Source organism: Pseudopipra pipra, chromosome 2 (assembly GCF_036250125.1).
Source record: "Pseudopipra pipra isolate bDixPip1 chromosome 2, bDixPip1.hap1, whole genome shotgun sequence".
Classification (NCBI taxonomy): domain Eukaryota; kingdom Metazoa; phylum Chordata; class Aves; order Passeriformes; family Pipridae; genus Pseudopipra; species Pseudopipra pipra.
The window spans coordinates 25389814-25412554 of NC_087550.1; the positions used below are offsets into that span (position 1 = coordinate 25389814).

At 45.3% G+C, this 22741-nt stretch overlaps 2 protein-coding genes across 6 annotated transcripts in view; one reads left to right on the forward strand and one right to left on the reverse strand.

The window, feature by feature from the left end:
- On the reverse strand, positions 1-16790 carry LOC135409209 (uncharacterized). The gene is made up of 20 exons (XM_064644424.1): positions 16623-16790; positions 16476-16532; positions 14882-14919; positions 13469-13609; positions 12438-12500; positions 11170-11290; positions 10652-10744; positions 9441-9601; positions 8252-8337; positions 7953-8036; positions 6652-6714; positions 6438-6515; positions 6257-6345; positions 5538-5574; positions 4152-4300; positions 3874-3936; positions 3495-3570; positions 2784-2868; positions 2514-2601; positions 1-1955 (listed from the first exon to the last, which is right to left on the reverse strand). Exons 1-20 carry the CDS (start codon positions 16773-16775, stop codon positions 1845-1847), a joined length of 1836 nt encoding a protein of 611 aa, XP_064500494.1. The 5' UTR covers positions 16776-16790; the 3' UTR covers positions 1-1844.
- The window catches only part of CHD1L (chromodomain helicase DNA binding protein 1 like), a 23465-nt gene continuing 17147 nt past the window's right edge, over positions 16424-22741 (forward strand). For 2 of the 5 annotated variants that reach the window (XM_064644415.1, XM_064644418.1), the window contains exons 1-5: positions 16863-16997; positions 18581-18693; positions 19477-19583; positions 20816-20930; positions 21241-21272. In XM_064644415.1, coding sequence (XP_064500485.1) covers positions 16901-16997; positions 18581-18693; positions 19477-19583; positions 20816-20930; positions 21241-21272 — 464 coding nt within the window. In that variant the 5' untranslated portion in view covers positions 16863-16900. Of the gene's footprint in view, positions 16557-16862; positions 16998-17171; positions 17418-18580; positions 18694-19476; positions 19584-19687; positions 19927-20815; positions 20931-21240; positions 21273-22741 lie in introns of those variants that run through there. The other 3 variants (XM_064644419.1, XM_064644417.1, XM_064644420.1) reach the window with 3 other exon arrangements.

Genomic DNA, 22741 nt, shown 5'->3' on the forward strand with positions numbered 1-22741 from the left:
TTTCACATAGATAAGTAAAGTTTATTTTGGTAACCTCACTACCAGGAAAGTCTTGCATTGAAAATGTGCACTGATGAGATACGTTTAGGCAAAGGCAGGAAGCAGTGTGTGAAAAGAGTGACTAAGTTACTGTCAGTCAGTAAAAACTCTTAGTTCTTTCTTCCCACTGTTAGCAGGATGCAAGTATTGTTTTTTAAAAATAATGAACTATTTACTTTAGCCTCTCCCAGCAACTTGAGCTCCCTCTCTATGCCAAGGGAATGAACTAAACATTCAAATCATAATTTTAGGGTAGTAAATAATTTCAGAATGGATTTGAAATAAATAGATTCACCTAGCAGGATGGTAAATGAATATTTTAGACATCCATCTTTATGCCCTTGAGCAATAGCATAGAATTAGGAATATTCAGCTATTTTCTTCAAGCAGTACTGTTCCTTGCAGAAATTTATTCTTGTCAAACATTTACCACCTCCCTTATTGCTAACATTTCAGCAGTGTTTCACTCTAAGGTATGTTGACAGTGTTTAATAACTTATGGTTAATAACAGAGGAAATACTTTGCTTTTAAACCATTCCTCATAAAACTGTACTAGAATCTAGAGAACAAACACTTTTGGCAGTATCGCAGAGGAATTAAAGGTCAAAGACAGTGTCAACCATGTAATTAATTTAACTGTGGATGCTGGTGACAGCTGATGGTAGGAGTTGATGCTTTAACTCAGGTAATTAAGGAGATGGTAGTGCAAGTTCTTCCATTCAGATGCCATCTGACTTAACTTCAGCCATTAGTAAAGAGCTAGCTATGGTTAAACAGTGGATAGGTATGGGGAAAAAAAACCCCAAAACTCTACTGAGTTTGGGAGAAACTGCAACTACTTTCTGCTGCTTCTTTCCTTCCAAGCAACAGTAGCATTTCCTACAAATTTCAGCTGTTTCTAATAGCTGCCTCAGCACTCTTAGAACAGTACTTTCTCTGCATTATCAAGTAGTTTCTTCCGTTTGGACATCTAAATGATAGTAGGTTTATACTCAAGCAACCAGAGGGAGAAAAGAGACTCACCAGGTCTTAGCTTGGGAAATAGAGATACGCAAAGGAAAGCCAGAACCCTGAAACAGGGGTTTGGGTCAGAGTTAATGAGGGTTCCTGCTCTGATTTTTCCTGCTCTGATTTTTCCTTCCCTTCCACGCAAGGCTGAAGGCAGGCAGGACTCTCAGGCAGTGAGCACACCCACAGTGTTGGCAGTATGAGGGACAAGCACAGTGACACTTCCGTACCTATGGGATTTCTGCTTTGCTCTGAGGGACTAAGTACAGGGCCAAAACAAACACTGCCTGATTGCAGGTGTGTTAAGAGCCTCCTCATTCCAAGAGAGCTAGGCATTATTCGCTGCCCTTCCCCTTCAAAAACAGGACCTTTGTTATATCCTAGAGCAGGAGAAGTTCCATTGGAAGGTTTAAGGCCTAGAGATTGTACCTTTCCATGTACAGTAGTATGAACTACCTGCATGCAGTCCTGTAGATGCAATTGTCTTCCATCTGTACACAGGACCCCTATGTGGGAAGAAATTGCAGAAGATAGTTGCAGCTTCCCCTGCAAAAACAAAGCAAGGAACTAGCACATTTGGTCTCCCTAGTATAAACTAGGCCATCTGACAAGCAGGGAGCAGAAGTTGTGTCTGCTCACCATCAGTGCCTGCTTAGATCAGTGGTTCATCCCCATTCCTCAAATGAGCCTGCTACTAAGCCTTTCAGATAAACATTGAAAACAAGTCCACTCTTAATACTTGGTCAGGTCAGACTAGGGAAAAAAAAAAGACTTAATCCCTAACTTGGTCACTCTGTCATGCGAGGATGTCATAATAAATGGATGGTTTTTTGGTCTGGGAACGGAACTGCTCTAGCTTTAGGCCAATCCTCAGAAGAACAGCTTCATCCCACCATTTTGCCATGACCTGGGAGAAGATGAGAGAAGCAGAGAGTGAAAGGAGGGGAAAAAAAAAACAAAGTAGCATCATCACATATAGACACTCTTGAAAGCCCCAGAATACATAACAGAAAACAGAATTTCCCTCCCACCCCCCCAACAGCACAAAAAGACAAGTTTTCCCCTTTTACCCCAGTAAGTATGACATCACTGTGTTTGGGATAAAGGCAGCTGTGTGACCTCCAATTGCAAGACAGGGACCTTTCCATTACATGAGACCCATTTCAAGAGGGAAGGACTTAAAGGAAATGAGAAATAAGAGAGGAAAGAGTAGTGACAAATATTGGGTACTGATGCAAGTAGCCAGGGAAAGAAATCTATCTCAAAGATACCTGAAGAGTCCCTCTGCCCTTCAGGAGTGAGTTACTCTGAGGCAAATCACCCACAAGTTAAAACTTCTGTTTCTAGTAGCTGCCAACTCCTCAAATGAGCTGTGTGGAACAGCAGGAACCTGGTTATAAGTGGCTCAGGACAAATCCAGCTGGGGATTTTGTGACCCAGTTTTCAACAAAAATCCAGTACTTGCCTGGAGGTTGATAGGAAGCCCAGCAGTAGAATATCCAATGGGGACCACAATGCCTGGTATCCCAGTGAAGTTACCAAGCTGCATGAACCTGGGGGGAAAAGCTGTAATCAGCATTCTTGACTTGGGACAGCAGCAAATTCATCCTTTTTGGGGGGAGGCAGCTAGCATCAATCTCTCCTGCCTTACAGCCTGAGCTGCTTCAGTTGGTGCAGCTAGTCTCCAGCTGTTCCCAAACTTTTGTTTGTGTACTGCAAGTAACATTGTTCTTACCTCATGGACTGGACTGTGAAGGACATATCGCTGCACCCAGTCAAGAGGTCAGATTCATAAATTCTTGGGGCAGTGCAAGGAACAGCTGTGGAGGAATCACAAAATGACTGTAATGAAGAGGGACCTCAAGAAGTCATCCTGTCTAACCATCTGACTCAAGAATGGTCAGCTAGCTCAGGTTTCCCAGGACCATGTCCAAATGGCTTTTGAATATTCCCAGGGATGAAGATTCCACAGGCTCTCTGGGAAACCTGATGCAGTGCTCTAAAGAGCAAAAGAAGAGTCAGACAGTGGGCAATCTTTAAAGAACAGCTCAGTTCACTAAAGCCACGTTTGATATCACAGTGGTGATGCAAACTCATGCAAGTTGCTGGGATTTACGAATAAAGCAGTTAGCTTGTATTTAGAGCAAGAACACTGCATACATAAGTACATATCCAGTCCCTCCTGTGCGTATGTGCCAGCTCTATAGCTCCTGTCTCAAGCACCAAGGGGGAATTTGTCACTGCCATGGATACAACCAGTAAATCTAGAAATACGCAGCAGTCTTTCTAACCAGGCTGCATTATCCTCTAAAGGCTTGAGGCACAGCAAAGTATTTGCACAGAAGTCATACTCTTAAAAATTGAGGTGGGAAAGTTAATGGAGTGACTTCTTAAAAGGCACCACAGAGCTGTTGGGGACTGGCTCTTTGGCCAAGAATGGCAATACCTGGTGTGAGGATACAGTTCACAGTGCTGAAGATCTCTCGCAAAAATCCCATGCTCCGAGTTCTCTGCCGGTTTGCCTGCAAGCAGAGAGAACAGTGTCTGACCAGAACCTCTTGGTTCATGAGGCTCATGTTTGATGTTGACAGACTGCCCATTAGAGCCTCTACCTTTGCAAGACACCGTTCCTGCAATCTGGAATCACGATGCAGGACAGGTGGCATGCCCTCTGTGGTGCCCCACCATTCAGCATGCTTTCACAGCTGAGAGCAGTTAGAGCTGGGTGACATCTTCCCACGTGTATGGGGAAGTTAAGCCTCTACCCCACCTGTAAAATTTCACTATGTACCTCCCTTCAGCCTTCACCACACTGTGTTCCTTACCGTAATATAATCCAGAGCTGTGAACTGGCAAGCCAAGGCCAGGTTAGCGCGAGTGTCCAAATTCTGAAATAAAAAACACTGATCAAGGTTCTGCTTGCTAGAAACTGAATCGTGACAGCCCAGGAGTTCTCTTCCAGGTCTGTTCTCCTGTACTGGTAGTCATCCAACAGGTAGTTTGTCATAGAAGAAGGAGAGCCTCAGGTTTCTCACTGACATGATATTTGTGCTGCATCAGCCAAGGACAACTACTGCCAATGCTCCAAGCTGCTACTACTTACCATTTCCTGGAAATGTTTATTGAAGTCAGATTGCAGGAAGTCTCTCATCTCACTGAGAATGCAGATTACATGTGCTACTCGAGCTTCCTCCATCTCTGGAAGAGAGACTTCAACCACATTGGCTCCCAAACTCTGCAGGTGCTCCACCGCTGTGTACAGAACAGGTAAAGCACAGACAGCATCCCTGAGTTCACCAGGCTGCACAGAAGGGCTGCAAATCTACAACCCCTTGCCAATTTAGAGACCCCCACAGGCCACAAGCACCTTCAGTGCACCACATGGCATGCAGGCTGCTGCAGCTACTTCTCACAGGTAGAAGCTTAAGGAGATCTCAGTATTCCAATGGGGCAGGGGTAGGGGCTTGCCCACAGGTTCTTAACTTAGCAGCTATAGGACAAGTTCACTCTCTCCCTCCAGCCCCTCAGTTAAGCCAAAGAGTAAAGGGTGGACTGCCAATGCTTCCCTGAGCACTTCACATGACCGCTATTCTATCAGCATGAAGTGATTATTTAGCATCATGAGATTTCCATTCAGAGCTTCTTCTGAACCATAATGGTGGAGGAACCCAGGAGATACTCAAGAGACCAGGTCAACAGTACAGGGTCACTAAATCCTGATGCATTTTAACAAGGCTGAACACCAAAACTTTAGGAAAAGTGAATCTTTTGCAGTCTAAAAAGAATCCTTTCTTTGACCCCAACTTATTCATAAATACATACCCAAGCTTGCCTATTTCACTGGCCTATGGTGCAGCTCTCCTAAGAAAATACTATAGAAGTGTGTCTTTGGAAATAAGGAGGCTGAAGAAAATCCAGGCAAAGCCTGAATACTGTGAACTATCTCAGCTCCAATGCACAGGAGGCCAACTACTATACCAACCATTGTAGTCCTTCTCCCCCACCCCCAAATACTCTCCAGGGTCAATTTTACTTAGTCTAAACTCTGACAAAGCCACTCTAAAGGCACCATTTGGCTGCTTTCAAGGAAATGCCACAGGACTGGATACATCACAAAGACTTAGCACTGTCTTACTATTGAGTATTATGTTGTGAAACAAGGCCCTCCCTTAAAAGTCTTTTACCATTAAAGCTTGCAGAGTAAGTATTACTGAGCACAGATCTGTCTTTATACAGACAGAGGCTGAGCACACTGGACTACATTCTTCCATTGTAATCCGACAAGCCTACAACCGCTGAGATTTTTAACCCTCAGCAGCCAGGAGGGCTTCCCCAACACAAAGCTACTGCTGTTTGTTCAGCCAGACCTCTTTAAGCAACTGTCTTTAAGGACTTGAGGAGAGGTCTTTTTAATGCATACATGAAAGGAGCACCAAGTGATACCATAACATCAGGCAGAGTAAGAGACTTACAGACTTTTCCTCTTTACCTTTCTCGCAGATGGACAGGACTTCAGCATCACATGCCTAAAGAATAAGAGGAAAGAACTAAGTAGACTTTAATAAGTGCCCTCCTCTTGGTAAGCACACTCACCAGGACTTCGGTCCTTATGGTGCCTTCCTCGTTCCTGTCCCTAATGGTAATGAAACAGCCCTCCAGACTGCCTTAGGCCACCTGCTCCAAGAGAACAGCTTGCAGCTCACACCCCAAGGAAAAGGAAATATCATCTTTTCCTCCTCTGCACAGTGGCAGAGCCAGTAAGTCTTTTTTTTCCTCCAGGGAAGAATTCTGAGAACATTTGTGGGATTGCATTACAATTGCCAAGCAGTACTAGCTTGCAAGCCCAGTTTCTACACTGGCACTCAGCAGCTACAGGATTGTCACCAAGCAGATACACTAATTTTCCTCATTTGATTTTAAACTAACTGCCATTCATAATGAGTTCAGAATCATTTTCTCCAATAGAATCAGCAATGTGAGGAAGCATACTGCCATCAACTGTAGTTGTTACCTTTCCTCATGTCTCCAACAGACTTTTCAAAAGGCTGCCTTAGAAAAAAATTTACCCATGTTGCTGTTTTCACACAGGCTATATTATCTTCCGACTGTGGACTAAATATGAGAAGCTCTAATGATGACAGACAAGAGAACATCATATTCCTTTAAAATCTCATTTCACAAAGCAGCAGAGTGAGATAGAATAGGCACCTTAAAAAATGTCCAGTCCACTCCCAGATTTAAGCCTTTCAGGTCAGGAGCACACATATCAGATAGGGTTGCTTTGGGCTGTTTTAGTCCTGTGGGGAACAAAGAAGAGTTCCTCCTTTTAACTAGGATGCCTCTAGGAAGACAGAGCATCTGGGTTCAGGGGCGGAGAGAGCTCACCTACCATATGGATAGAGTGGGTCTGGCTCAGCAAGGATACTGTAAACAATGGCTGCATCTGCCACTGACGTACAGATAGGGCCTGTAAAAGACAGATCAGTTATAAAAATGTGACAAGGTAAATATACCTTCCTCCCAAGATGATTTGTAGGTACAGATTGCCTCCCCTGTGAGAAGACCACATCAAGGTCCCTGAAGTGGAGCACAAGTCCTCTTACCTATGCTGACTGTGGAGTAGGAGAGTGGCAAGCTGCCATGACAACTGATGCGCCCAAATGTACCTAGAAGAACAAGAAAAGGGCAGTTAGCTAGATATCAGCAGTGACAGGGAAAAGCTGACCAGATGGCTCTGGTGCACCCAGTCAGTAAACAACCTACCCCTGCCAGTCACTTTTATGTCTACTGTTTCAGGGTCCAGTCACTCATCCTTCAGTATCCTGTTCTGCTGACCATGATCTGACTCATCAGTGAAACAGATGCATTCAGTAAATAATGAAATGGGTTTCCCCCTAAGAAATTATTTAGTTGAGGGGAAACGCGTGCAGGGACATTTTGGAATATACACATTTAAATATGCAGAAGCAGCATTTATGGTATGGAGGATGGAGATGCAGGAACAGGATTATCAACAGCAACAGACACCACCCCATGGGAGATGTCACCCACTCCACCAGTAAGACTTCATGCCTAACACCAGTTGTCTTCTGCGAGTACTTGTATCGCCTTTCTGACCAGTTACATTTTTGTCATCATCATTATCTTCCTCAGATGAATCACAATTAGTGAAGTTGACCACATGCAAAGGATGGAAAGAGAGTAATGGCTGAGTATCTGGTCTTAGATGAAGCAGCTGAGATACTTCAGCATGATAAACCATTCCCAAAAGCCAGCATCTCTTCCAAGTGACAACCCTGCCTCACCATGTTCCATGCTGTAGACACTGCCCTGTGCATTTCTTCTTCCTCCGCACATTTTCCTTGATTATATTAATTCTTACTGCAAAAACTGCATTGCTACTCCTTGTAACACTGAGATAAGAAGGAATGGCTACATCCTGGTTTCATACAAGCGTATTACCAGGTTTTTAACTTTCCAGATACAAATCTGAGCAGCATCAGCCTCTCCATATAACTGGGGTGATGGCAACCTATCATGGGTGGAGAAACTTTTCACCAGCTCAATACAGATACCCAACTATGTTGGGAACACCTCCCAGCACAGAAAGAAGAATGAAGAGGGGCGAGTGGATGAAAATGAAAAGCAGCATGCATACTTTGTTTAGCATTTGACTTAAGTAAGTTGACTTAGTTAAGTTGAACGTCTGTTCAATAGCCAGTACAGAGAATAATTCCATGCTGCCAGCCTAACCCGCATGCCTCCTGGGGTGTTACACTCCAGAGTTTCTCTGGTCAAGTTTTACTTGACAGGAATTAGCAGACTGTGCCCAGCTTGTTTGTGGCATTATGTCTGAAACACCAACCAGACAAACACACCCCCCTCCATGATTAAACAGCTCTACCTTTCAGCCCCACCACACCACAGAATGAAGCAGGAATCCTCACAGAGCCTCCTCCATCTGTGCCAATAGCCACCGGGCAGAGACCTACAAAAAACCCACACATTAGCCTGTGATCAGAGAGACATCATTTTGCCCTGTCCATTCTACCAGCAGCTGTAGCCAAGACAGCACAGAGAGCTCTCTGTTTAGCCAGGAGTTCCCTCCAGCTTCTAAACCCCCTCATAAAAACTAAATGCCTGAGGTCCCTTGGCTCAGGACCTTCCTCCCACCACCTCTGAGCTCCATGTAGGACCACCTACCTGCTGCCACAGCTGCTGCTGATCCACTGGAGCTCCCACCTGTGAAGTGGTTAGGCTTGTAGGGATTCCTAGGGATCTTGTGGTACCTGAAGCAAAAACAAAGTGTGTTTAATCTTTTCTAGGAAGGACTGCGTGCACTACAGTGCAGAAAAAGATCCAGAAACACAGCTCAGAGATTCTGATCTCTTGGTAAAGAGACATCATTTAATCTCAGAAAGAGCCATGTCCCTAGAAAACAGAATGTAAAAAAGACTTCTGCCTCAAGAGTACAACCTCGTTAGTGTAAGCAGCCGATCCAAAAGAGACAGACAAAGGCAAGAGAAAAGATGCTGCTCCAGCTCTTCTGTCTGCAATGGCACCATGCCATTACTGCATGCCACAGGGCATTAAGCAATTCCAAAAGGTAGAGCAGTTGATGGCCAGCAATCCTTACAGATAAGCAAGTCATTATCCCCACCTCTGCCCTTTATCTCAGAGCAGCAGCTCCCAAAGTCTCCAATCTGACCACGGCCTCCAGACACCAAAGAGGTCTGGCACGTGGCTGGGTATCCAGCCAACCTCACACAGTGAGGAAATGCCCTGGCACGCTGTTGCTGCAGAGGGGGAGCCCTAGTTCCATCCAGCTGCATGTGCATGAAGTGTGGCTCTACACAAGGCTTATCAAGGCTGTGAGGACCACTGCTCTGGAATTGCAGTTCTCATCGTGGCTACAGTGAAGAATTCTCAACAGTAAAGCAAATTCCAGTGAACCTCTTTTAGCTAGGAAACAAAACCACTATGTTCTGAGACAACTGTACCTTTTTCTCACTGTTCTGGGCCTTCAGCCATTACTGTGGCTGAGCATTGCATTACTATTTATTTGTTTTTTGTCATGGCTTTTGTCTACCATTCATCCTATAAATATTCACACCTCCAGGCCTGTAAGGCCTGGCAAACCAAGTTCCTTACTCAGCAGACAACACTCAGATCCTCTCCTTCCTTTGGTTTCAGGAGCCTTCAGGCTTCCACATCTACTCTGACCCTCTAATCTACAATGCTGGGTTTTCATACCCCCAGGGTTCTCTCTGTATGGGGTGTTTCCATCAGTTTTATTCTCACGTGCTTGCCCTTATTTTTGTATCCTTCCTAGTTCTGGACAGTCCTCTAGGTATTTCTAGACTGGGGGAAGAGAGAGGAAAGGGATTTTTACCTATTAGGGTTGCATCCAGTTGTTCCAGTCCCTAGTTCATGCATGTTTGAGACCCCAATAATGATAGCCCCAGCCTCTCGCAACTTCTTGGCCACAGTAGCATCTTCTGTTTCTGGCTCTGTCCCAAGATACACTGTTCCCGCTCGGTGATGGTAAGGTACCTTAGCAAGAACACACCTTATTATTCATTCCAAAACCCTGGTACAGTGCACACATGCACATAAAACCCTGTGCATGCTGTACATGCACACTTCAACACCACAACAGATCCTAGACATTGGGACCCGTGGAGGTAAGGGCTAGGAAGCATCACTCTTCAGCTTGTCCTGTTTTGGTCTCTGTTAGGAGGGACACCTAACCCTGCAATATTTGGTCCTTCTCTCGTGCAGAGGAGTCCTTTTCATACTGTGATACAGCAGAGCAGAAACATGTAGATGGTCTTAGTCTGCCTCTCTGCAGCAATGTGATTTCTATGCCCAAAGGCTGCAGAACAATCACCTTGGCCCCACAGCACACAGCTCCTTGTTCCATGTTTCTATGGACAGAGCTACAGCAATTCAGATCCGCAGTGCTTTGAAACAAGGCATCAAGATTAGTCGAATGCCAAAATGGACTTATTTCCAGGGTATGCTAAGAACTCTTCACTTCAAGGTAGCAGTAGAAGAATCTGTACATAAACAGGACTCCCACCCTACAGGTAGGTCTCTGCAGAGCCTACGACAGCCTGATGGCACTGCCAGGAGTATTTACTGGTAACTATTGCTGGGACCACAGGTAAAAATCCTTGTCAGTAGGGATTTTCAAAATAACTTGCATATTTCTGACACATATTATTTTAAGGTAAGGAGAGAGGGATGCTTTGCCAGTGGAGCAGAGTCAGCACCCAAGAAACACAGACAGTTACACCCACCACTAGAGATGCTTTTATACATTCTCATTTTATCATATGACAGATCGCTTCCCACATCCACACTCTACTCCCTATGGATTCAAGAGATCGGTACAAGATATGGAACATGTCTGCTGTATGCAAGATCTGTCTTCAGCTTGCAAAAATTGTTAATCCTACTCATTGCAAACCCACATACTACCCCTTATTACAAACATATTCTCAGGCTTCTGCTGAGGAGTTGGCCTTAAAACCTTGTTGCAGTCAGTTGCTCAGGTTGACCACCTGCAGCACGAACTGGCAGCTAGACAAGAAAACTCACCACTTTGAGCTCTTCTTTCAGACACACTGGGATGCCATCCAGATAAGACAGGGTACATTTATTCCTGTAACGAGTAGTGGAGGCCTCAGCCATCTGCACAGAATAAAAAATCACCATGTGTTATATATACTTAGCTAAGCTGAAGGTCATCACCAATATCAGAATGGATACCAAAAATGACTTTCTCAGGCTTTTACTAAGCCAAATTATCAAAGTTTCTTTCTTCCACCATATGCTCGTGAGAAACTACTACTTGGAAGCATCTGTGCTAATGGATGCCACATAAGCACAGAAGTCCTGTTATAAACATAGTCATCCAGCAGAAACGGATTGCTTTAATGCTACCTCTCTTTGCAGGAAGGAAAACAAACTTGTTTGTAATCCTCTAAACACAGAAGGAGGAAAAATGTACTTATTTTGCTGTGCAATGTATCAGCAGAAGAGCCTCTAACCCTTCCAATGGATACTACTGCTCTTGGGGTGGCAGAGGTCCCTTTCCTACCAGAGGCAGACATTACCAGCATTATTTGCTCCCGGTCCCACTGCACTATTGCTCTGAGCGGGGGCGTGGATTTGTCGCAGTCCTCCAGCATAGCAATGATGTTCTTGGCTACCTGAGATGGCGTCAGCTTCCCACTCCTACAGGACAGAAGAAGTTGGGACCTTGTTACAAGACCTCCCCACACCACACCCACACACAGGGTTTGTCTCCCATACAGCAACATGGCAGCTGTCACAGGTGTAAGCAAGAACCAGGTAAGAATCTCTGCGTGGGGATGATTTCAACACGGCTGACACCATCAAGACAGGAGATTCCCTTCCTTAAGGAGAGAATTTGCCTACACAGCATGTCCCCAGCCCTTAGAGCAGGGCAAGAGTTAGGAGTTACCACATGCTCCTGAATCACCAAATAACAGAGATGAACAGGTGACAGCTTTACAGAGTCCTCAAGCTCATGAAAGCTTGAAGTTATGAAACTGCCAGTTACCACAAGCTAAGACCAAGAGGCCAGGCCCCTTTATACAGGCTTCCCATTACAGAGAAGGGGCTCCCAGTAGTACTGTCATAACTCACCTTAAGAAACAGGCCTTCCCTGTCTCCTGGCAAAAGGCTGTGCTTCACCACAAACACACCTATCTCTGGCTGACACAAAAGTCAGGATGCACCTGTAACACCAGACTGCAGTGTCAGCCTTCTGCTCTAAAGCCGGAGCTTGGTGGCAGAGGGGGCCCTTGAGGAACAAGTGCCAGGAGCACAAGAAGATTTATCTGAGCCTTCCACATCTGGCCCATGTCCCAGACGCAACCAGGAATTACCAAACAGCCAACAGCTCACAGAACCTCAGAGTCAGGAGTGTGCTTTCAGCCCCTTTCCAGCTGGACATATTTACTGAGTGTCACACTCAGAGGAGCACAAGGAGCTGGGGAATCAAGGGATTTACCAGAGACCCACAGTTTGTGCAACTTGCATAATCCAGATGAACTTTCATCTGCTTCTCACTCGTGTTTGAGCAAATAAGGTATGTAGAAATCTCTCAAGAGAAAACTGACAATAAGCCAAAGAAAATGGCATTTAAATATCCTTACAGGGCTTGTAAAGTTGTGCCAGCTCTCCCAGCTGACTTTCCTTCATTATTCTACTAAAGGGGGAGAACAGCAGGGAGTGATGCTAAACAGTGGCACCTCAAGGACAATGCTAACAGATACCTAAAAGCTTGTGGAACAGTAGCAACCCACAGCAGGGAAACACATGGGACAGGTTGTTCCCAGACCACAATTTCACCTACCGGTAGCACTCCAGATAATCTTTGATCCCTTTGAAGCTAAACCCATTCCTAGCAGAATCAGACCTGCAAAGACAGGATTAAAGGGAAAACAGTGAACCATCAAAGCCACCTCTGTTTAGACCTTAGCTTTCAGCATCACCGTCCAATGTATGTTTGGGCATCACTCACTCACAGCACACCATCTGGCCAGCTGGCCTATGCATGGCAGCTAACACTGTCAGACTCTTTGCACATGTGCCAGACACCACATATGCTAAAGGTGCCACAGAAATAAGGGATTAGTCTTAGCAGTATGTTCTAGTTCTTTCATATTTATACTGAAAGTCAGCAGTCATTAAACTGTTCAAAATGTGTTCCAGGTTTACATTTGCTACTCACCACTGCAATATTACAGACTAGCTGAAATATACTCATAAACCTACTCCCAGGACCTCTGTCACAGTTAGATCCAGAGACAGCCAGCAGCACACACGGTGTGTGGTGTGGGAAAAGGCACTACGCAGCACACACAAGGATACACATCAGCAAACTGCTTAAAAACCAGATGGCTCTACCACTTAAGCAATAGACCATTTCTCATCACTCACTAACAAAGCTAATTTCTTGTGCACATTTTTCTTTTAAGACCTGCATTCCTTTTCCCTTCCAAGCAACCCTGGTGTTCTCTTTGAGATTCCCTGCAGGCAAGAAACAGCACACCTGCAAACTCACTTAAAGGGATCTATACACTGGCTAGTCAACCACTAAGTGCATCTGCTCTAATAGTGCAAACAGGACGCTAGCAAGGGCAGATTTTAGTCTCTCCCCAGCAGGCAGACTCCCTGCAGCCTGGAGAATTTTCACATTGCATGTAATTACTGGTGATTTATAAGGTGTAAAAGGAAAGATGACTGACAGCATTATTGGTTTTGTAAAGTGGCTGGGCGTGGAAAAAAAACAAATCTAAATTACTGACAACGAGAGCTTCCCACTAATATAACAGTGCCAACACGTGTATTCTTCTACTTCACTCTTACACAACACATACTGACCTTGCATCTATCAGCTGCTTGATAATATCTGAAGTGCTTTTAGCCTCAGACTTGTCTCCTGTAACCTCCGCAGCAACCTCTGGGATAAACGTGGGATCTTCATGAATGTCAAGTGAACGCATAAGCGAGAAGTTGTTCAGTCTGAAAGAGAGAGAGTCATTGCCAGAGTCTGCAATCTCTACCATGACTAATTTTTCAGACTGTTCAGAAGGAACCTTACCCAAGAACACTTTGTGTTAGCAGTCTGCTTTCACAGCAGGGAGTGGCAACAGTTTCAACAGCTACAAGCTAATCTCTCTTACATCTTTCCTAAAGGCAGCATCAAATCTATTCTGCTTGCTTAACAAAGCCTCCTACCTCTTGACATAAGACCAGCCAGCCTCTGTAAATCCAAGATGGGAAAGAAATGGCAAAATTTTTTGATTCACTTTAATTGGACATATCATACACAGACCAATAAAGACAGGGATGAAGAGGAAAATAAAAAGGGAAAGTAGTATAAACCATACATTCAACCACTAATCCTGTTAAAACAAGCACCTCTTCAGACTTTTCCATGACCTGCTTCAACATAGTTTGTTTGCAACCAAATACAACAGGGATTGCAGCATAAATCCATAGCTTAGAACACATAAAGCGAGGAAATTAAGACCCTGTCACAGATGTCCAGGAATGATCTGATGTATAACAGCAGTGACACTTGTCTGGGTTTGATTCACTCATAAAGCCCATGTCCAAATAAAATTCAGGGGTAACACATTTCTCAGTGTCCTGGGATCTGCACAGATGACCCTTAAAGTGATGGGCAAACTATGGGAACCAAGTGTGAGCCTGGAGTTCCTGACACCTCTTACCTGATAGGCTCTTTGTACAATGCACACTTGAAAGCAGTTTCTGAACAAAAACATAAGTGTGAAAGAGGAAAGGCTGACCTACAATAGTGCACATCTTTGACTTACTAAAATCTCTGAACTTTATGTCTGGCCTCATTTCCCCACTATTACTATTCTTTTACCACTATTGGTGATAAACACAGCACATTTGCACATCCACGACCTTTGAAAGAAAGACTGTCCTTTAACAAAAGAGCAAAGGCAAAAAGACACAAAGGCAAACAAAAGGCAGAGGCAAGCTGACTAATACAGTTTCTGTGCACCTGCCTGAGCGTGAAAAAAGGTTAATTTCTTCTGATAAAAACCCACTCAAATGAGACTAGTCAAAAAAATAACCTAGTAAACAACATCTATGAAATAATCTTCCTCACTCTCCAATCAAGTTATGCAGCTTTCCTCTTAGAAAATGTCATGTCAGATAACCTAAAAGCTGTGTGCAATGTGAGTACCTTAAACAAAAAAATGAAAAAAGAAAAAAAAAAAAGAAACTTGCAGGAGGGCAAAAACTCCCCACTCTTACCTCATTAAGAATGGCAATAAGCAGATCTGTCCAAAAGCCTAGAAAAAAAGTAAGCAGAAATGTTGGTTTGCAGCAACTTTGACCTGAACACCTTCTTCACTAGACAAGGAATGCTGAACATGCTCACGATTACTGCAGGTTTGCAGCACCCTAGAGAGCATGCAATGCTAAGCAGTAAAGAAACAGCACAAACACTTGTATTTCACACCACAAAAATGGCCTAAAAGGCTTTCTCCCACCTCTCATGTTTATATAACGAGTGTATTCTTCTGGCTCTCCCGCTTTTGTCTTTCCCCAACTCAGCACGGAAAGCCTGCATCTGAAGGCTGCAACACTGTTAAGAAGCATCTATATAGCTCCCATCCATTGCTTTCCTCATGCTGCACAGACTATGCAAACACTGGATAAGGCAGAAGCTTATTATTTTATTTATCACAGTGTTAGGATCTTTCCTGTCTCTCAACCAGTTCCTGCAATAAAATGAGTCAAAAAGCATGGAAAAGCATGAGATATTTAGAGACTCTATGGTAGCAGATGGCTGAAAACATTCTTTGAATACTCTGATTCCCAGTGTAGAAGCACCAGCAGTCCCAAAGAGACCAGCCTGGTTCCAGCCAGGCTGGGGCCTGTCTTAATAGCTCAACAATGGACTTCAAAAACATTTTATGGGATGTACAAATACAGTGTAAGCCTGATGCAAGGCTCACACAGCTAGATCCACAAAGTGGTATGTTACCTCACACATTGCATAAGAATTACAGCATCTTTTTTGAAAATGCATTATTCCTAATCTACATCTAAACTAATACAGCATAATCCCGTAGGAGATTGAGAATCTCAGGTCCTGCTTCCGAAGGAGATGTCAGGAAATGAAGCAAGCCCCTTTACCATGCCACAAAGCAAAGCATAACAAGGTATTCTGATCGTTATATCTTGGAAGAAAGACACTTGTAAGGTATTCCCACAAACAAACACAGCCCACTCCTAGCTTTCATTCCATGCCCAGCTGGACACCAAGCTCTGTAACAGGTCACACTGCTGAAACAAACTTCCATGCCTATCTTGATACTGGCTCAAAAGGCCAAGCAGCAGCAACAAAATCCACCTGCTTTCAGGCAGAAGCTGCTGCAAGGTGGGCAGTGCCCAGGGGCCGCAGGCTCTTCTCACCTCTCACCCTGACAGAGCGCTCCCGCCTCCTCCGCACCTGCTGAAGTGGGAATCAACCCGCAGGCTCCCAAAGTCGCCCGAGGAGAGCACCGGGGGGTCAGCACCCTCCTAAAAACCCTACTCAGAGGGCTGAAGGGCCCAAACCCCTTGACGTCCAAGGAAAGCTGGTGGCAGCTGTATTTCGAGTTTGATACCGACTTTGGACTCTCCGCACCCAAAGACACACATGACACCCTGAGCCAAAGGCCCGCGCTCTCAGTCCCCACGGCATCACACCTGGGGGAGACGGGGTGAACACGAGAGCACGCAGAGCGCCACAACCTCCCAGCGAACGCGGGTTTTGCCTCCGCGGCGAACCCCCCGGCAGCCTCGGCCCCGCCGGGTTCTCCCCGAGCTTCCCCGCCGTGTTTGCCCGGCCCGGACTCACCGTGTTGGCCACATGGACGAAGAGGCGCAGCCCGGCGCCGCTCAGCCGCGGGGCCCACTGCGGAGAGGAGGCGAGAGAGAGGTGAGCGCCGGACCCGCTGTCCCATCCCGCCCCGCTCCCGCCCCCCCTGCCCGGCCCGGCGCTCACGATGTCCCGGGGCGGGCTCGGTGCCCCGGCCCGGCGCGGCTCCCGGCGGAGCAGCAGGGCCCCCGCGCTGCCCGTGTGCCGCCGCACGCAGCACAGGTACACGGCGGCGGCCGCCAGCAGCGGCAGGAGCAGCAGCAGCAGCGACGGCGCCATCGCTGTCCTCCCACCGAGCCCTCCGGCTGCCGGGGCGGTGCTCGGGCTCGCCCCGCCCGCGCCCAGCCCTCGGCCGCGGGGAGGAGGCGGGAACCGCGCCGTGGTGCCGGTGCCTGTGTCCCGCCATGTCCCGCTTCTTACAGGCGCTTCGGCGCTCCGGCAGGGCCCCGGCGGGGGGCCCAGGCGTGCAGGAGGCGGACGTGTCCCAGTGGGGTCTGACAGGTCAGCGGGATGCCCGGGGGAAGGGGTGGGGAGGGAGCGCTGGGCTGGTGCTGTCAGACGATGGCGGGAGGCGGCGGAGGGGCCCAGAGCTGCCTGGTGCTGCCCAGCTCGTAGAACCATGGAATGGTTTGGGTTGGAAACAGACCTTGAAGATCATCTCGTTCGAACCCCCTTGTCGTGGGCAAGGACACCTTCAGCTACACCAGGTTGCTCAGAGCCCCATCCAGCCTGGCCTTGAACACCTCCAGGGATGGGGCACCCACACCTTCTTTGGGCAACCTGTTCCAGTGCCTCGCCACTTTCACTGTAAAAAAACAATTTCCTAATACCTAATCTAAACCTATTCTCTTTCAGTTTGAACCAGCTCCCTCTTGTCCTGTCACTGCATGCTCTTGTACACAAACTTGCCCGAATTTTCCTGTAAGTTCCCTTTGGGTACTGAAAGGCTGCAATTAGGTCACCCTGCAGCCTTCTCTTTTCCAGGCTGAACAATCCCAGTTCTCTCAGCTTTAGTGGTCTGGGCTCTGTGCTAACAGCCCCCAGGCCTGAAATAAATAAATGTGTAAATAAAGTGGTTCCCGGGCCTCTGAAAGTGAGATGGCATTGCTGCCATGCTCGCTCCTTTCGAGCCTTCCCTAGCTGCTGCAGTCACTCCCTCTTCGGCGTTGCGGCCAGGAGCTTAGCCCAGTTTTAACTCCTCCAGTGCCTCAGCACAGCCTTAGGCAGCCCTGTGCTTCAGGACGAGATCAACAGGGATTGCCCTGTTCAGCGACCTTGAAATGGGCTGATGGTGAGCATGAATGAAAATGCTTTCCACTGCCTGAAGGGTAAGATATTAAAGAAGAATGCCTGGGCTATCCATCCCGCCTGCACATTTTCCTTAGCTGCAGAGAGTGTCTGTTTCAACCCCCATGCCAGTTTGGGTTTGTGTATCCTGCGGGCTGCTGAGTTGCCTCATGCACTCAGCGTGCACATCTTCCCAGAGAGGAAAGGGCCACAATGGCACAATACCCAGCACTCGAGTCTTGAAGAGATCTTGGAGAGTTCTACGTGACTTGTTTTGTGCTTGTTTTAACATATTGTGCCCCATAATAAAGATTGCAAGGGTGGTAGTACCTAAAGTGACCTACAATTGAGGTCTGCTCTAACTTAAGTGCAGGAAAGCTGGAAAATGTTGAGAAATTATTATTATACAGTGCTAGATTGTTACAAACATTTCCAGTAGCCTGAAGCGTGACCCTGGATCTAGTATTTAAGTAGGTATTTAAGAGTGGCTGGAGCTGAAAATCAAGCTGCCTTTTAGGAATGAAAAGTAGCAGCCTAATTATTAGATCAGGTTCCTGTTACAGGCCTTTGTAATGACTTGGGGCATTTTTGTGTGTACACGTTTCTGAATAGGGTTTAATTTAACAGAATTGCTGTAAACACTGGTGTCTCTGCTCTCTAGGAGGGTGCATTTCCTTTAAGGCAGATGTTTGGGAAGGTCTGCTCTGGGCAGGACCTGTTTCTAGTAGCTTCAAAGTATAACTGTGTATAGTGTATTGGATGACTGTGTAAATGTAACAAATCACTTTTATTCCCAGGCATTAAGCTTCGTCCCTATCAAGTAGAAGGTGTAAACTGGCTGGTACAGTGCTGTGAAGTCCAGCATGGCTGTATCCTGGGTGATGAGATGGGTCTTGGGAAGACTTGTCAGGTGTGTCTGCTTCTTCTTCTGGAAAATGATCTTTGCTTAACTTTTTTTTTTTAGCCCAGTGTTTCTGCAGAATGAAAAAGGAAAAGCACCCTAATGACTGGTCAGTTAAGCAGTCCCATTCTGAATTCCGTACTCAAACAAGAGAGTTCATTGTCTTTTTCATTCCTTAACCACTTAAAACAAGTCCTGAGTTAAGTCCTGAGTAACACTTCAAAGAGGTTTCAGGGTTTTGTAAAAAGATGAGTGGTCATTTTATACAAACACCTCATAGTGCCCAGAGTTGAAGGCACAGTGCACATCCACTACAGGGAAAATTGTGTCCTTTTGATGCACCTGTACCAAGATGATATTTGAGTTCATCAACACATGAATTAAAATTTATAGGTGTAATTTTTTTCTGAGTTTTTTGGATTTTTTTTTTTAATAAGTTTTTCAATGGGTTTTTGTTGGAAAATGATTGTTTGTGCTTTGGTTCAGCTGGTTTTGTTCAGTGGGTCTTAAATAACAAACCAGTAGTTTTAGAAAGTGATGCATGGCAGATCTGTTTTGTGACTGTGGGTTTTGGAAAGGGGCTTCATATATCGAGGTCATGTACTGAGGCCTGATGTAAGCCTTTTTGTCATTGATTGTGGATCCCACTTGGTATTCTGTTAACTTTGCTTTGTGCTACAGAACCTGTGGGAACTAGCTGCAAAGCTCAACAAGGAGACAGCTTATATAGATTCAAGCTATCGGGTTGCACTCTTCCCTTGTTATAAAAAAAATATTTTTCTTGCCTTTTAGACTATTTCACTACTTCTTTATTTGACAAAAAAATTAACCAACAAAGAGAGATTTCTGATACTTTGTCCTCTGTCTGTTCTGAGCAACTGGAAGGAGGAATTGGAGAGGTAAGTTTCAACAGTTGTCTGGCTCATTATAGTCTTGCTCAGCAAGTTACAAAGATTGTTTTCAAATGTGCTCACTCCAACACTTTCTTTTTATCCTTTCAAAGGGATAAAAAATAAAAAGAGAAGCTGCTACTAAACCAACTAATCAATGCAGACTATGCAGTTAACGCATAGTCTTTACCATGCTGTGGTATACATGAATTCATCCATGCTATAATATTGGCTGACTTACAGTCCAAATGCCTCCACTAGCTCCTTGCTTGTTATTGATTTGTAACCCTCCATGCTCAGCCTCTCTTAGGCAAAATCTGCTGAAGACAGCCAGGATTCTGTTTGATGAAAGGTAAGACCCAAGTTGGGGGGCATGCTCACGTGTGCACGCAAAATACATTACATATGTGCATGCAGCCTGTCTTCACTGGGGTGCAGTGACTGTGCTGGTGGCATATCTGCTGTGCCTGGAATATGTACATTTTATGTCTGGAGCCCAAAGATTCCTTTTAAAAGGGCAGGAAGTCAAAGATTAGAACAGAAGTCTGTGTATGGGCCATGGGGCAATGCTGTCTCTCAGCATCTGAAGTCACCCAGGTTACATTCTGAAGTGAGCTGGCCTGATTTGGATAGACTTTGGGGTGAAATAGTTGGGAGAAAGTGCATCCCTTCAGAGATAGCAGTGAACGGCTATCCAGAAGTAATATCAAGTAAAGAACAGTGGGGGGATTAAATGGGGAAGAATTTTATGGTCCCAACTCTTTCTCCATGGAACTGGGTTTATCTGCATTTTGACTAAGAGAATATATTTTTGAGGCCCTGACTTGGACCTGTTTGCTGCAGACATTGCTTGTTTTAGGCCAATTCTTTGGTCTCAGCTGGGCAAACTGTATTCATTCACCTGCTTCTCATGATCTTTTTTCAATTCTCAATAGCAGATGGGCCATGAGACTGGTTTTCAATTGTCTACTTTGGACTCATTACTTAGGAGAATGCAGTTTTACTTGAGACTTGTCCAAACCGGAACCAGCAGCTGAGGTGCCAACCTGAGATGCAAATTAATCATGAAGGAGTGAGGTTCAAAAGCTGAGATCCAGGCACATCTCACAGGATGGTGGGGTGTTTGGATAGGAGTTCTCATCTGTGCAGTAGCTATGTTTTATAATTGGGGCCAGGTCAAAAACACGTGGAAATACTTAGCTGGGCTCACTGGTTTTCCTCTCTCTTTCTGTTAACAACAGGTTGGCTCCAGGTCTTTCTTTCACAACGTACATAGGCAACAAGGAAGAGCGACCCAAACTGCAGCAGAACCTGAAGGAGAACTCTCACTTCCATGCACTCTTGACAACGTACGAGGTACGTGATGCCTTTGTCACTTGAAAGGAGGGCTCGAGTTTTTTCTTCTTTGCCCTTCTAGTTCTCTTCCCCTCTCCCCCAGGTAGAGAGTGAGTGAGCAGTTGTGTGGTGCTTATTTAATGACCGGTGTTAAACCACGACATGCTGAAGGTGCCATGTAGCTGTCACATTATTTTCCTCGAGTAGTGAGTGCCTTCATTCCACTCTGCTCCATTTCACCATGGTTTGCAAGTAGACAAAAAGATGCTCTGTTTCTTAACTGGTGTGTTTACTTAAATCATAAATCATGGTTCGTTTTCTTTCATTGCAGATTTGCCTGAAAGATGCAGCATTTCTAAAATCGTGAGTCTGGTTTTAATTTTTTCAAATTTAAATCTGCATATCTGTCAGTGATTTCTTAAATGTATGTTTGTATGTGTGAGATCCTGTGCTTTTTTCGCAAGAGCCAAAGATGTTCTTTGCTTGTGATTAGAGCTTTGCCTTCTCCAACTTTCAGTGAAGAATCTTTAATGTCAGCTGAGGTGTATGTGAACTTCCCCCAAAGACAGTTTTCAAGCCTGTTAACTCAAAATAATAATACATAATGACGTATAGCACTAGCTGAAGTATCAGTCCAGAAGACTGATCTTTAGAACAAGGAGATCTTCAAGAGCTTCAGATTTTAAAGGTATTCCTTGAAAATTCACAGAAACTGACCTGCATTATACTACAGTGATCATGTGCTAATACCATATCCTGAAGTTTATTGCCTCTTGCCAGCAGTCAGAAATGTAGAGGGCTTCTGGAGCATTATGCTTTCTAGCAAGACTGATTATTCAGCTGAAATTCAGCCTGTAGGAGGTATTGTCACAGTCACGCAGAATTTTGCAGAAGTCTGCACTTGAAATGGGGAGGAATTTTAGTAGTAGCAGCAATGCCTTGCAATGATGGTAAATGCTGTGACAAATGCTGGGGACAGCTATATATCATGGATAGCTCAGTATCTTTGTAGCAGCAGAAATCCAGTAGCCCCCACTGACACAATTTTGGTCTGACAGGACTAGTCAGGCCTGCAATGGGCACCCTGTTATCTTTCAGCAAAGCACCTGTCCTTGGCCTGCTGGAAGTGGCAGGTTGTGCTGGATGGTAGAAGCCAGGCCTAATGAAAGGTAGCCATGACCGTATTGTCTTTACAGTTTCATATCATATTCTGCATTGCTGTATCTGATTCTGTTTATTTTGCAGTTTAGCCATGGTATGTAGTACCCAGGGAGAGCAAGTAGCTAGGCTTAATATCACAAAAATCTCATCTCCAGTGTAATTTCATACTTCTAAAGCTAACACATAACATCAAAGCCTTATCACTTAAATTTGGGGGGGTTTCCCTCTGGTCTTCCTTCTGAAAAAAGTAGTTGCTAATCATTTGTACCTTGTCCTGTGCAGGAGCACTTGGAGCACTTTGTAAAAGTGAGTCAGAGTTATCATATGTCTCACCACTACTACTGCTTATGAGCAGTGTAGCAGCACAAATGAGTTGAGCAAGAGCTGTGCTCTAATGTAATACATGAGAGATTAGACTCTGCCCTGCACATGAGCTTCTGCAATGCTTCACAAGGCAGTGTCCCTTCTGCAATTCAGCTCCTGAGCCCATAGAATAAGAGTAATGGCTTTTGACTGACAGAAGGCAGTGGAGAATCACTCTTACATAGCAAAGAGGGAAATCAAGGCAAACAGAAAGGCAGTGGGGAGAATGTAGGTCACTGTGATTTCAGACATTGTATTCCACTGGGAAGAGAAGCGTATGGGTAAGAAAAGCTGGAGGGTCATGCTTT